At 42.5% G+C, this 14,021-nt stretch overlaps 1 protein-coding gene across 7 annotated transcripts in view; it reads right to left on the bottom strand.

The window, feature by feature from the left end:
• PCYT1B (phosphate cytidylyltransferase 1B, choline) overlaps nucleotides 1–14,021 on the bottom strand; it is a 44,090-nt gene that overhangs the window by 17,302 nt on the left and 12,767 nt on the right. For 5 of the 7 annotated variants that reach the window (XM_048288304.1, XM_048288261.1, XM_048288270.1 and 2 more), the window contains 2 exons: nucleotides 2,021–2,120; nucleotides 588–704 (listed from right to left, as the gene is read on the bottom strand). In XM_048288304.1, the coding sequence (XP_048144261.1) occupies nucleotides 588–704; nucleotides 2,021–2,120 (217 nt within the window). Of the gene's footprint in view, nucleotides 1–587; nucleotides 705–2,020; nucleotides 2,121–13,743; nucleotides 13,926–14,021 lie in introns of those variants that run through there. The other 2 variants (XM_048288287.1, XM_048288310.1) reach the window with 1 other exon arrangement.

Here is a 14,021-nt window from a genome sequence, read left to right on the forward strand (position 1 = left end):
TTAGCCAGGCACATAGCAAAAGAAGAAGATATTCATAGCGAAAAAAAACCAACAAAGTAACCTGCCCAGGGACACCTGTGAACTGAAATTACATTCCACTCATGACCTACATTTGGGTTTTCAATGATAACTGGCTAGACTTAGCTTCTGTGATGATGCTGAAGGCTGGGTCTGGACCTGGCAGGCAGAGGTCATGGGGCTGTGCCTGGCTGGTGAAGGGACCAATGAGCCAGAAATAAATAATGGTTGTTCTCATTCACTCATCTCCATCTTTGAACAATTTTGAGCAAATAACTGAAAAAGGTAAATTATTCATATGGAGCTATTTTAAGCTCAGAGCCATGCAGGCACCTGCTTTAACTAGAATGGGAATTGTGCCTGTGCTGCTGAGGGCAGAATTTGACTTTCACTTTAATTGATGCAATTGTAAGATGTAATTCAAGGCAAACCACCTATAGAAAGCCCCTGAGTGAAAGTAGCATTCAAGTCATAGTGTATAAACAGCTGGGGGTGGGAGCACAGCAATAACTCTCTGATAGTGAAGCACAGAAGCAAAAATTCAGTGCAATAAATAACTCTGATCTTACCTCCTACTAATAAGTAGCTATTTGGGAATAGAGTTTTGGCTTGCATAAGAGCTCTAGCATGGCCAGCATGGAAGAGGTCAAATATCCCATCTGCATACACTCTGACAGGTCTGTCAACTGTGGAGAAAGAAACACAACACTGATTTTTCAGACCCCAAACAAGTTGCACTTAATTCTACTGGATGGCTTTTTGTTCCCAGATCAGATGATTGCAGAGATTTACCACTGTTCTGATATTCAAAAGCACCACAGGTGAACCTGCAGTGTTTGATACTGCACATTACTTGTTCTTTGTACTCTGCAGTTTTCTCTCAGACTTACCCTATTTATTATCATCCATCATCCCCATACTCTAATTTAGCAAAAATGTCATCTTTCTGCCTCATTCGGAGTTCCACCATATGTCTTGTTCTTTTCTCTCTGCCTTTCTAATCAGTTATGCCTTATGGATTTTTTCCCATCATCTCCCTTTCCCTCCCCTCTTGCCTTGACTAGCTTTTTTCCACAGCTTACTGCTGTAACAATTTATTGCTTACCTCTTCTACATAAACCTTTCACTTCCCTTTTTTCAGACTTTCCCCAAGTTCTTCTCTTTAATGAGCCTATAATTTCTTTTTCTCCTGCTATCACCCTTGTAACTCTTTCTGTACAGCACCTTCAGCAGCAGCCTCCATATTGAAAAAGGACTTGCTTTCTCAAATGACATGCTTTGCCACCTCCAAGCAAAAGCACAGTGGAGAAGAAAGCAACAGAGCTTCAACCTCCATGGATTGTGTTTCAGTGACAGCAGAGAGATGTCTCTGCAGTCAGGATATCCAAGGATCCATGGGAGAACACTGTTCCTTGCAGAGCTGACTGGAAAGCTGCAGCTTGCTCCTATAATGTGTACATAGTTTAAAAGCTTATTTTAAATAAATAAAATAAGTAAACAAAGGCTTTTTAATAACGTCTTGAAATAAAGGGGGTGTTGAAGCATGCATATGGGACTTCATGTGAAGTCATCCTGCTTCCCCAGCCAAATCAGAGATGCCCGAATAAAGAAATTGGCAAATAACCTTTAAGGCCACTGAAGGCCTGATGTGATCAACAGAAACATGAGTGAAAAGAAGAGTTTTCCAGCATACAGAGGCAGTATGAGACAAGAATCCAGAAGGTAGCTACTACATAACACAATTTTCAGGCTGGCAAGCCTTCCTTCCAACCAACATCTACAAAAACATCAAACTCTAACTTGAAATGTTTTCTCTTGTTGTTTCTCTAATAAAATATAATGGCTCTGTAGTTGATGGTTTCTTCTCCATTACCCAACAGCACAGACATCAGGCTTTTGCTTTTGCGTAGAAGGCAAAAATAAGCATTAATTAATGTTTGTATGGAAGAACCAGTGCTTTGGGAATGCCCACTATCCTGTGGACACACCTCTCTCCACATACCTGGTGTTCCCAGGCGGGCTTGTGCAATGGTTAACTTCTCATGGGGGGCTTGGCACTGACAGCTTGTTTCATCTGCAAATGGGGCAGGTGCCGTCAGCGTCTGCAAGGAGGAAAGAAAACGAAGAAAGTAAATTTATTTTCACCACCAAGTAGTTATAAAAGAACCATTTAACTGTGGCAGAATGCTGTAACCAGACTTCATGCTAGTTTGCTCTCTGGAGATTTTTGCTTTTTGGTCACCCCTGAGCATGCACAATTCACACAAGGAAAAATGGTGAGGAAAATAAAGCTTTTCAAACATGTCATGTAACTGAATTCTTTGTCTCTGTTAGAGAAGCTTGGTCATCTTTGAGGTGGGTGAAGGCACACAATTTTTCTGTTTGCAGAATAAAGTCACGTTGGATGGTGTGAGCACCTTAACCCTTCTCAGCGACTCCAAAGGCCCAAGACGAAAAATATATTTTGTCACCTGTAAGTAACAGCTGGGAAAACTAACTGGAACTTAGAAAGCTGCAAATGAGCCACCTCTTAACAAGCACCACTTCCTGCCACTGGCATCTGTACAGATAATTGGGAGTAGAGGTTGTTTAGTTGTGGTTTTAATCAGACTCTCCTATAATTTCGAGAAGCCATTCAAAATAAAGGCAAGGATGCAACCTTAAGTCCCATTTAACAAGAGCTGACTGAGCTGCAACTCCTTTTTGGTCTGACACATTCTGCTATAGTACTAAAATACTCTAACTGTGATCAGAGCACCACAAGGGTACTTGCTCTGAGGAGCTTATAACCTAAAGACATACGAGACAGAGTGAGGATGTGTGAAGACTGACATGGCATTATCTGTCAGAAAACTTGATTACTGAAATTGTATTTTCTGCCCATGCCTATGTAGGAAGTTATCACCCATCAGACCCTCAGATATTTATCATCTGCCATATGGTCTTACAGGAAAAAAACACACTTCTACAGCTTTTGGCTTGAAATCCTTATGAAAACATAGCTGAGTTTTGGTTTGCTTTGTTTTTCAGATGAAGTGGTGGTTAAGAAAAGCCGAAGGAAATCCGTCAGTTTGGCTCCACCATGATTTAACTGGGAGCTCATGGCTGTGCAGCTGTGGCTCTGTTGGGTTTTGAGAGTGACCATTTGATGTACAACTGTCACGCGAGTTTGAATACCCATGGTTGATCGTAACAGAATCTCTTTTTTCCTTTACATTGTTTTTTCAGATTTTTGATGCTGAATGATTAATCACTGAGCATTTAGCATTCTTTAGCATCCCTGAGACACTTTAGGGCATGTCATGCCTAATTGCTGCTGGTTTGTTGCATGGAAAGCTCAGAGGACAGCAGTAAAACAACAACGAAGACTTAAAGATTCATATACAGTTCTTTCTGCTGATTTGCTATTCATTTTGTTTACTGAAAGTAATTCAATTTCATGTAGGCTTCTTTTTTTTTCCTTTCCATTTTTCTTTCCTTTTTTATTTTTCCATACTCTCAAATGTTAAAGGAAATCACCATCATTAGCATCTTCATGACAAAAATCACAGCATCTCTGCACAGACAAGGTTAAAAATGGAGAAACTATGACCAAACCCAAGTTTTTGTCTGGGTTTCATGGATGGGAACTGTTCATCAGGCCACCCACGCTGCACAATGTAGAACATTACACATAATCATACAGTGCCAGCTCTTTCCTTTATTTTCTAAATACTGTCTTTTTGCTTCTGGCTTTGCTATTGCTGGGTGCTAATCTGTCTTTTTATCTCCAAGCAAGGTCAAGCTACACGGCAGCCCATACAGCCTGGTTCCTGCTGAGATAAAGAGAAAGGCAGAAATGTTAAAACAATAATGGCTATGGTCTGAGGCCTGCAACTGGTAATCAGCTCCTAGCTTGGCAGAGGCTGTTTCCTTGGATGTTATTTGAAGAAAATAGGCCTGGTTTGCAGGAAGATATCTCTTTTTCCCCCCAGGCAAACACAGTGGTGCTTTTCATCCATGTAACCACCTTTGCAGCACTGAGATTTTTCTTTCAGTCTCTGCTCAATGGAGAACAACCTCTATTAGCTTCCCATCAGTCCAGCTTTTATAAAATGTTCATCATTAAAGCTCACTTTACAGATCAGGGCTTAGAACCAGACCTGTCAATATTCCCTTTACTCTCTGACCTCTCAGTTACTGGATACGAAAATACATCAAATGCAATAGATTAAAATCAGCCATATTCCATCAAAGCCATATAGAGAAATGCATAAACACCATGTGCTGACAGATCAAAGGAAATCTACAGCAGTAGCTTCCAAATGACTACTATTTTATCTGTCCTAAAAAAATTATTGGTAAGCTTAACAAAAACATGAGTAAAATGAGACCATTTGGTTTGTATATAAGCCCATAAGAAAAAATATTTCAAGAAATTATTAAAACCCAGAAATAATTTATCAAACCTTTTCAGTTTGCATATAATTACTGGTATTCCTTCCAGCTTCTTGACAGAATAACTAGAATTGTGAGAAGACAGCAAGTAATTTATATAGCAGCTTTTCCATTTTGGTTAATTGATTAAAGTACTTTTGGAAGTCTGCTATAGTTTTGCCAATAATCAGATGGTTAGACAAAGACTTTGTACTTCTGTCTTTCTCTGACAGATTTTTCCCTTCATCTCTGCCTTCCTTATATTCCAGGCATTTACATTTTGCAATTAGTCCAGCAAGTGAAATTAGCCTTGTATTTTGGAGCAAGGTAAGCTCTGGAGACCTGCAACATCCTGTAGTAATATGTGAGAGAAAGCTTATTACATGTCACAAATGGAGAAGTCATTGTAATATTAGGACTTATTAATGATAGTTACTTTAGAAGATGATAAAAACCTCTTGCAATAAGAGTCCTGTTTCCTGGAAATGAAGACAGAATTCAGTAAAATGAAGGTATGTGAAACCATCATATTTAGTAACCCTTGCATATTAGAAGCTGTTCATCCTATGAGAAGCTTAAATAATGTCTTGCTTTCTAGGAAATTTGCAAAAGATCTGAATGATGTTCAATAAACTTCAGGACATTAAAAGATGGAAGGTAGATAATGGGGGCTTTCCCAGCAAGCACCTCACAGCTCCATTTGCACCAGCAACATCTTTGGAACCCACAGCTCTATTTGGTGAGACAGTAGCCAAGAGGAGAGGGCACAGCGCGGTTGGTAGTCCTGAGCTGGTTCTGGGGCCAGGACACTTCATGAAGAAACCCTACATGAGAGCTAGAAGCAGCTTATTTTCAGGTGTATCTTGATGCTGCCTTTTTATTATCACTCTTCACAGTCTCTTAGCCTGCTGTAGCCATTTAACTTAGCTCCTAGGCATAAGATAAACACTCGTGTTTCTAATGATTAAAAGGGAAGTTGCTGGTGTTTTGTAGAGGCAGAGGAGTCCTACCACTGAAATAAGAGGTCAAGAACACCTGTTCAAGCACCTACACACTCTCTCTTTTGTTTACAGCCTGTTGTGTTATTTTGCTTGCTTTCTGTATGTTCAGTAGTTGGGTTGGGTTTTTTACACAACAGCAAGGAAGACAGAAACATTCTTTTAAGTAGGCAAATGTAGACCCACCCATGTCATAGTGCACCTACCATTATAACTCTGGCTGCAGGGTGACTGCAAGAAACACAGCTAATGGAAGGAGCTACTGCCTTTTTTTTTTTTAAGTCATGCAATTACACTACCTTCTCTCCTCTTGGTAAAGTTGTATTGTCATCTAAGATTTTGCCACCGACAAAGGTCAATGAAATTTCAGATCATGAACTGGTACAGCTACAGAGGCAACACTTGATAAAGCAGGCTGGACCTGTGCTCATAGCAGAATTAAACGGGCAGGGAAATTCTGTGGGAGGTCTGATGCTGTAACCACCTTTTGTCTCAGAGGCTGTATTTAGAACAGGTAAGTGATTTCAACAGGTAAGTGGAACAAATCACGTGGGTAAGGTCTACTCATATGAGGAACGATTATTTTGGGAACCTGCTCCTGATGTTGGGAAACAATAATTATAGAGCAAGAAACACTGACATCAGTTTCAAGGAATATTTAAGAAAAAAACCTATCAAAACTATTGAAAACTAACTAAAAATATGTGCCAGGTTTCTGAGGTATGAACTTTTCGTAAGATGAAGGACTACCAAAGCCTTCTCTTAGAGGCTCAGGGAGCAAACATTGTCAAAAATGAAAACCATGTTTTCTCCTACCTGTTTGGGTCAGCAACCTTGACCCAAATAGGTAAATTTATGAGCATTTAAATTGTAATTGAATCTTACTGGTAGTTGTCTCCTGGTAAACTTTTCACAAACAGTTCTAATATTAATGCCAGAATCAAAAAAAGTCTAGCCTTTCTCCCACAGTTCTGCGGACTCAGGGAGGTGGATGTGAACTAAAAATATGGCAAACTAACCTTTTAAGAACAATAACGTTAGCATTCTGTTTGCATGCATTTCAAATTATCTTAGTTGCTCTTTCTGGGCTTTATCTTCAATCAAATACACTTTGTTCATCATTAGTATTAAGTCAGTAATGATTAAGTGCAAAATGCAATTAGAAATTGAAGATACTGCAGAGGAAAAGAAGCTTCCACTGCCTTTTCAAGAAGCACAATGATGTATATACGTAGAGATTCAGGGATTATGAAACTAGAACAACTATTATGTAATCTAATCTAATATTTGCAAAAGGCCAAATAATTTTGTGACAAGATTCCTGCATGACAGCCATGACTTTTGACTGAACTGGAACACATTATTTAGAAAACAATCGTAGAGGCAGGATGGGCCCCAAGTCAAGCAGAGTTCAAGTGAAAGAGTTGCCAATGAAGCACGTCAACCTCCATGAACACCAGCTGGAAGCAAAATGTGGCAACTTATCCACTTAAACCTGTTCCCCTAGCACAGCTGGAAGGAGCACTGCGTGCCAGTGATCCAAGCAGGACTCACTGAAAGAGCAAACTGCACCTAGGGCACTGTACAGCCCGTGAGCCCGGATGTTCTCCTGTCCTGATGGCGACAGACAGGAAAGCTGCCAGATATCCCATCACTGGGGAAGGATATGCAGCATTCCAGTGTAAAGATGCTTGTGGCTCCTTCAAAGGGGCACTGGTTGCCGATCATCAGCCTGCAGACACCATCTCAAAGAGCCAAACTCGCTGCAGGGCATTTGCAACTCAATGCCCAGTGGCAAGTGCTTGCTGGTCCAGGAGTAATGCTGAAGGTTGGCCATGGTCAACAGACCAAAAATGTGTAACCACTGCTCTAGTGCCACTCTGTGTTTTATTGATCAATTCAGAAACAGGAGATAACGTCAGCTCCTGCATTTTGAATGTCTATCACGCATTTCTTTTTACTTGTACATTACTGTATAGAATCACAGAATCATCAAGGTTGGAAGAGAGCTTTAAGATCATCCAGTCCGACTGTCAACCCAGCAGTACCACAGTAACCCCTAAACCACTGAACCACACCACCCAGTGCCAGATCCAGATGCCTCTTGAACGCCTCTGGGGATGGTGACTCCACACCTCCCTGGGCAACCTACTCCAATGTCTGACCACCCTAAGAGTGAAAATATTTTTTTAATATCTAATCTGAATCTCCTCTGTCTCAGCTTAAGGCCATTTCCTCTGGTCCTCTCACTACAGGCACAGCAGAAGAGACCGGCTCCCACCTCACTACACCGTCCTTTCAGGCAGTTGTAGAGAGCAATGAGCTTCCCACTGAGCCTCCTCAAGACTACATAAACCCAGCTCCCTCAGCCATTCCTCATAGGACACATTCCAGACCCTTCACACACTCACTGCCCTTCTCTGGATACACACCAGCACCTCAGTACCTTCTTTGAAGTGAGGGGCCCAGATCTGGACACAGTGCTCAAGGCATGGCCTCACCAGTGTTGAGTAAGGGTGACAATCACTGCCCTGGGCCTGCTGGCCACACTACTGCTGATACAGGCCAGGATGCCACGGGCCTTCCTGAACACCTAGGCACATGCTGGCTCATGTTCAGCTGGCTGGTGAGTAGCCCCCCCAGGTTCCTTTCTGCTGGGCAGCTCCCAAGCGACTCCTCCCCCAGCCTGTAATGTTGCATGGGGTTGTTGCGACCCAAATGCAGGACTCAGCACTTCCCCGACTGAGCTCCTGCTGCTGTCCTCAGCCCATTGATCTCTCTGTAGATCCCTCCTACACTCAAGCAGATCAACACTCCCACCCTACTTAGTGTCATCTGCAAATTCACATCAGCTATACACCTGATATATGGCTAAAAGAACCCAACTCTGCTTTAACACAGGCAAGGGTTAATCTTCTGAAAGCAACTCACATATATAGCTAAGCTATTGGGTGAATTTGGCCCAATAATCAGTCTACTTGTGCTTCTTTATAGAGATACATTTATCAATTACTTTATGTCAGATGTACAACAGCATTTTGTATAACCCATTACTCAGAAACAGAGCTATGAAGAAGCAAAAAAACCTCAAACCTTTTCTTCCTCCTGCACAGGAGACACATTTTCTGCAGTTCCTCAGCTGTCAGCAGAAAAACCCTGGGAAGATCTATTTTCCCACAGGGAGTGCAATGGGCTTCTCTACAAGATCCCTGATTCATCCAGTGCCTTTCTCAAGAGGTTTTCACCTTACACCGTCTGTTTATATGTGTGTAAAACAGGAAAGCAGATTACATGGAAACAAAAGACACACTGGGATACAGTTCTGGCTGTACTGAATGTTTGTGCATAATTGTGGATGTGTGGGTATACACTACACATATTCCTGCCTGTGTAGTCAGTATTTCCCTCCTAGTTCTGTATTTCTTCTGCTCCACATCCACGCATGTGCTGAGTTCTTTTTACATTTTATACATATGTTATATTATAATGTTGTCTATGTTCCTGAGGAGGGAGCAAAGAGAATCTATTTACAATGGATTTCCACTCCTTTTTAAAGATGTGATACAAACCTTTGCAGTAATGGCAACAGCACAGTTTAAGAAGTTGGTAATATTATCCTAATAAAAACTCATTCTAAAACATCATTTCATTTGCAAGCACGGAATGCAATATACAGAATGTGATGTTTTCTCCCTGTGTTTATGTGTCATTTCTGACTCCTGAAAAAATATTTGCAGTTTTGTGTATCTGACAAATATGTAGTGCAACTTGTATTTGCAGAAACCGGCATTTCAGAACATATATAAACTGCATGTCCTCTGACGTAATACAGGGAAATCTAAGTAGATTTTTCATGTCTGTGGGCAATTTTTTTTTTTTAAGTGCAGCAAAAATTGCTACATGTCCCTAAGCACAAACCTCACTTGGCACGTTTTTATGGGTTTGTGCTTTTATATAGTAGCCAACATTTACGAAAATGAAAGTTAATCCAAAGCAAAACCTGAACTTCTAAAGGACCAAATAAATATTTAGTCAAATAAAGTAATTTTGGGTTCCTTAAATTTAATATTATTTACATATTTATCTATGCTTAGTTCCACAGTGAAGTAAACAGATGGCAGACCCCCTGTCATAACATCACGTGGGAAACAGATGTATGGGACACTTTTCAACCACAATAAACCCCCCCTACATTAATCATTGGCTCCTCTGATTAAAATTGCATATACCTTCCAGTGATACAGGAAAGACGAATATGAAGATCTATGAAAGCTCATGGAAATAAAATACTGAAATGATTCTAGAGGTTGCATCAGGATCTCTTAAAACATTCCTTGCAAATATGAAGGGATGAAAGTACAGGAATCCAAGGCATGCACACTCTCCTCACAATTATTTCAGATTTTGTGTTTGAGTTCATTGCTTAACAGCAGCAACAAGGAAATTGTCTAAAGGAGTAGAGTGACTCCTTGAACCATTATACAGCTCCAGTGTGTGAAAACACTAAAATGTTCTCCTCTTCTCCTCTATAAAATAAGTGTTTTCCAAATGTACTTGAATCATTTGAAAAAAAAAAAATTAATTCATGTACTTTCATTTCTTCTAAAATATCAAGAAAATAAACAAAATGGCTAAAGCAGCTGATACGGAAAATTATGCAAGATCTGTCATCTTCGTTTGTACCTGAGTCTCATTCTCCAAAGTGTTGTAGATTCAGTGGCCCCAAGATACTTAATACCTAATTCCTATTGACCTGTAAAAGCCCGTAGCCTCTGAATCTCACAACACTACAGAAGTAAATCTGGGCTTTGGAGCAGTGCTGGGATTGCAAGGGTGAACCTCAAATGGCCCTGCCACTTGCAGTGCCTTGGCAGAACATGTTTTATCTGCCATATGGATAGACCAAGTATCCAGCTAGTCTGTCCTTGCAAGGATGATGGAAAAAGCCCCCAACAAACTATTTGGGTACCTCCACACAGGGCCCCAATGCCACTTCCTGTACAAGACGTGAGATCTGGCCACAGTTCCAGCTGCCTGAGAACAGACATCCAAGGGTAGTATGGATGCCACATACCCTTGAATAGCCCAGTATTTCTGGGATAGCACTGCCTAGGGCAGAGCAGACACAGCAAAAAGCACTTACCTGCTTCTTTACATCATCTTAAAGATAGATTCACTTTAAATTCATGAAAACTGCTGCTTAATTCCTTAGTTAAACTAAGAGCTTGCCTTACTTAGGGACCTTTTTAGTACTGATGCACGCAGACAAACCCTAAGGGCAGGATTCCCAGACTGAGATCCACAGCCCCGCAGCACTCTGCAGCTTACTGAAAGTTATCCAGGGACAACTGCCATACTGTGAATGTGTGACATGATATGACCAGAGGTCATGTTTATCCCACGGAAAACAGTGAAGGCCCCCATGACCAAATCATGGGTATTCTGGGGCTCAAAAATATGAATGGGACCGCAGCAGATGAGAAAGTGGCCTAATGCAGTAGTTTGGTCCAGATGAGAAAAGGGATACGTGCAAAAGAATACAAAACAGGATTGGAGAAATGCTATTTGTGAGGGGTTTTTTCTTGACTACAAAACTCCTAAAACCACCACTATGGATAAAACCTGTGACTCTGATTGGTTTGTTTCTCGGTTGTGCATCGAGACCAAGATACATGGGTCACTCAGAGAGACATTCTGGCATTAAGATACATGGAAGTTGAGAACATAAAGAGGGCAAATACTAAGTCAGAGATGGAGCAGAGGAATTGACTGAAGCAACACAAATGCTTATTAATGCTCCAGCTGGTTAAGAAAATGCACTGAGTGTCTTGGGAAATAATTAATGGTAATTTATAATTACAACAGTACCAGGCACTGGAAAACATCAGGTTTCAATACACATTGAAACTTACCCGAGAACTGCCTTCCGTGACCCCTGTTTTCCTGATCTTTGAATGACACAGGTTCTTTAGTCCTAATGTGACAGTTCCTGACAAGCTAGCAGGCTTCATAGCCTAAAATCGGGGGTCTAATGGCAGATATCCAGTAAAAATATTCACAATTTTAAGGCTTTAAAGAAATAATTCCCGTTTTAATTAAAAGGATGACAACAGTTTCAGAACAGAAGCAACTCCTTTTCACCTTCTAAAATTTGAGGTGATTCTGAAGTCCCAATTCTCAACAAAAACTGCTTCCTACAACTTAGCACATATTAAGAACCTGAAAGCCCAGATAATTAATTTTAGAGATATGTAAGAACCAATGAACAGCATTAAAAAGTCATCTGTAAATATCACAGACTTATCACCAGTTATATCATTCTGAGGTACCAAAGCCATCCTGAGGTCCAAACAACACTAAAATGTTACCTGAGACACCCTCTTTCTTTTACACTAATAATCTAGGTGACAAGGTTACTGACCCACCACTGTACATGTTGCCTTCAAAGGATGAGATCAGACCAAGTACTGAAGATCTTAAAAAAGATCTGATAGGAATTTGATGTTATCAGATCGTCTGTCAAGGGGTGATTCACTTTAACTCTTCAGAATACCTGCCCTTAATTTTCCTCACTTCAGACATCACCTGGCTACACTTGTTTGCCTCACTCCCTCTGCTTTGAGCTCAGAGTATTGCATTATATTTCACCAGGCAAGATTTTTTTTTTTAGCTTGAGGATAACACAGTTCTGATGACTGATGAGGTATCACTTCATAAGGACACACTTTCCTCAAATATTTATTCAAAATGTCTCCATTGTCCATTATTGGTACTCAGGAAGATCTAAAAACTCATAATGAATTCCTGTTTCATTCATGTACTCTGTCACCTTAATTTCCACAGAAATTATACTGGAATGCATGCTACTGTAAATACTGGAATCATATTGTCACTTATTTCTTTAAAATCTTTTAAAATGTCACACTACACAGAGAGATATATTCAAACAGGTTGTTATATCTGAGCTTTTGACAGAGAAATCTTAGACAGCTTGTACGAACACACTGCAGAAACTATACCTGAGCTAACTTTCCCTATTAAAACTGCTCCAAAAGCTTTCCATTAACAAATTAACAGTCTTCTTAAAAGCTGAATCTAATTATAACATGACCAAGAAGAAAACATTAATTTAGGTCAGCTCCAATGACTGTTGCTATTTCTTGTCATATCAGAACAATGTCTCAACTACAGTGTTGAATTTAATTACTGAAGTTTGATGTTTAAATATGTTTTAATTAGCACTGAGACTGAATTCTGGTGTTAAATGATCAAATTTCCAGTACTAAACTGTTGCATACATCATGGATTGTCACATCTTGACACTGCCTCCACAATTCTGTGACTGCATTTATGTATTGTTATTATTAATTTTCTACCACCTTGCTAATGGTGCACACCATGCTGGGATAAGGAGAGATCTTTTCTGGTGGGAATAATAACAGATTTAAATAAGAAGCAAGGAAACATTCGCGATATTTTAAGTGAGCACATGAAAAGAAGGACAGCTCTCAGAACCTGAATTCTTGGGGTACAGCAGCCTCGTAAAGTTGTCTACACGGTCTGAAGAGGTCTTTAAGCAAAGAACATCAGAGGAGTTATTTCAAGTATCACTCTCCCGGCCCTCCCTCATTCTCCTGTCCCCCCAAAAACCGCAGCTCTCCGAGACTCTCTTCTTCCTTACACATCCTGAATCGAACGGGCAACTCCTCGCCGGACTTTTAAAGTTGAGAAAAACGGGATTTGCCATTCCTGGGCGCAGTAATCCGGCCAAGAGCCGGCCCACAGGGCAGAGCACGGCCCGGCGGTCGGTCACTGAGGAGTCCCCGGGGACTGCCATTCCCGGCGGGAGCGGCACCGGGAGAGGCTGGGACCGGCCATCGCTCCCCGCCGCCGGCTCCTTGGAGCGCGGGCCGCTCCTCTGCATTCACTACTGGAAACAGGGAGCTTTTTAGATCGTAACACGGCTTTGACACCACACGCCTCCCGCCGCCGCTCCCGCCACCCGCGCACATGCGGCAACCGCGCCGGTACCCGGGCGCGCCCTGGCCCGTCGGGAGCGCGGGGGATCCGGGTTTTTAACGCGGGGACCAGGAATCCTGCCTGGCTGTCACCGCACTGCCCCGAGTTCCTGCACAGCACGGCACAGCCCATCTGGGACAGCCTTCGCTCGCCCCTTCCCTGGCGTTGCACAAAGGGACCCGCCGTGAGGCGGCACCGGCCGCCCGGGGGCTCCCTCCCTTGCCCCCGGCCCAGCGGCCCCGCAGCGCCCAGGGCGGCTCGAGCGGGCGGGCCGCAGCCAGGCCCGACTCACCAGGCGAGGCTGTGGGCAGGTGTGTTCCAGCTCCTCCATGGTCTCGGAGGGGGATTTGGGGATGCCTGTTCCTGACTCAGCACCGGCCGCACGCACTGGCATGGCCGCCGCCCGGGCCCGCCCGGCGCGGGGGGTCTTCCCGGGAGCCGCCCGGGGGCTCGGCCGTTCGCGTCGCCACGGCAACCGGCGGGCCCCGCCCCGCTCCGCGCGTGGGGGGCGGGCCCGGCTCATTTGCATGCGGGCTTCTGGTTGGCTGCTGCCCCGCCGCGCCACCGCGC

The sequence above is a fragment of the Corvus hawaiiensis genome, chromosome 2, assembly GCF_020740725.1.
Source record: "Corvus hawaiiensis isolate bCorHaw1 chromosome 2, bCorHaw1.pri.cur, whole genome shotgun sequence".
Classification (NCBI taxonomy): domain Eukaryota; kingdom Metazoa; phylum Chordata; class Aves; order Passeriformes; family Corvidae; genus Corvus; species Corvus hawaiiensis.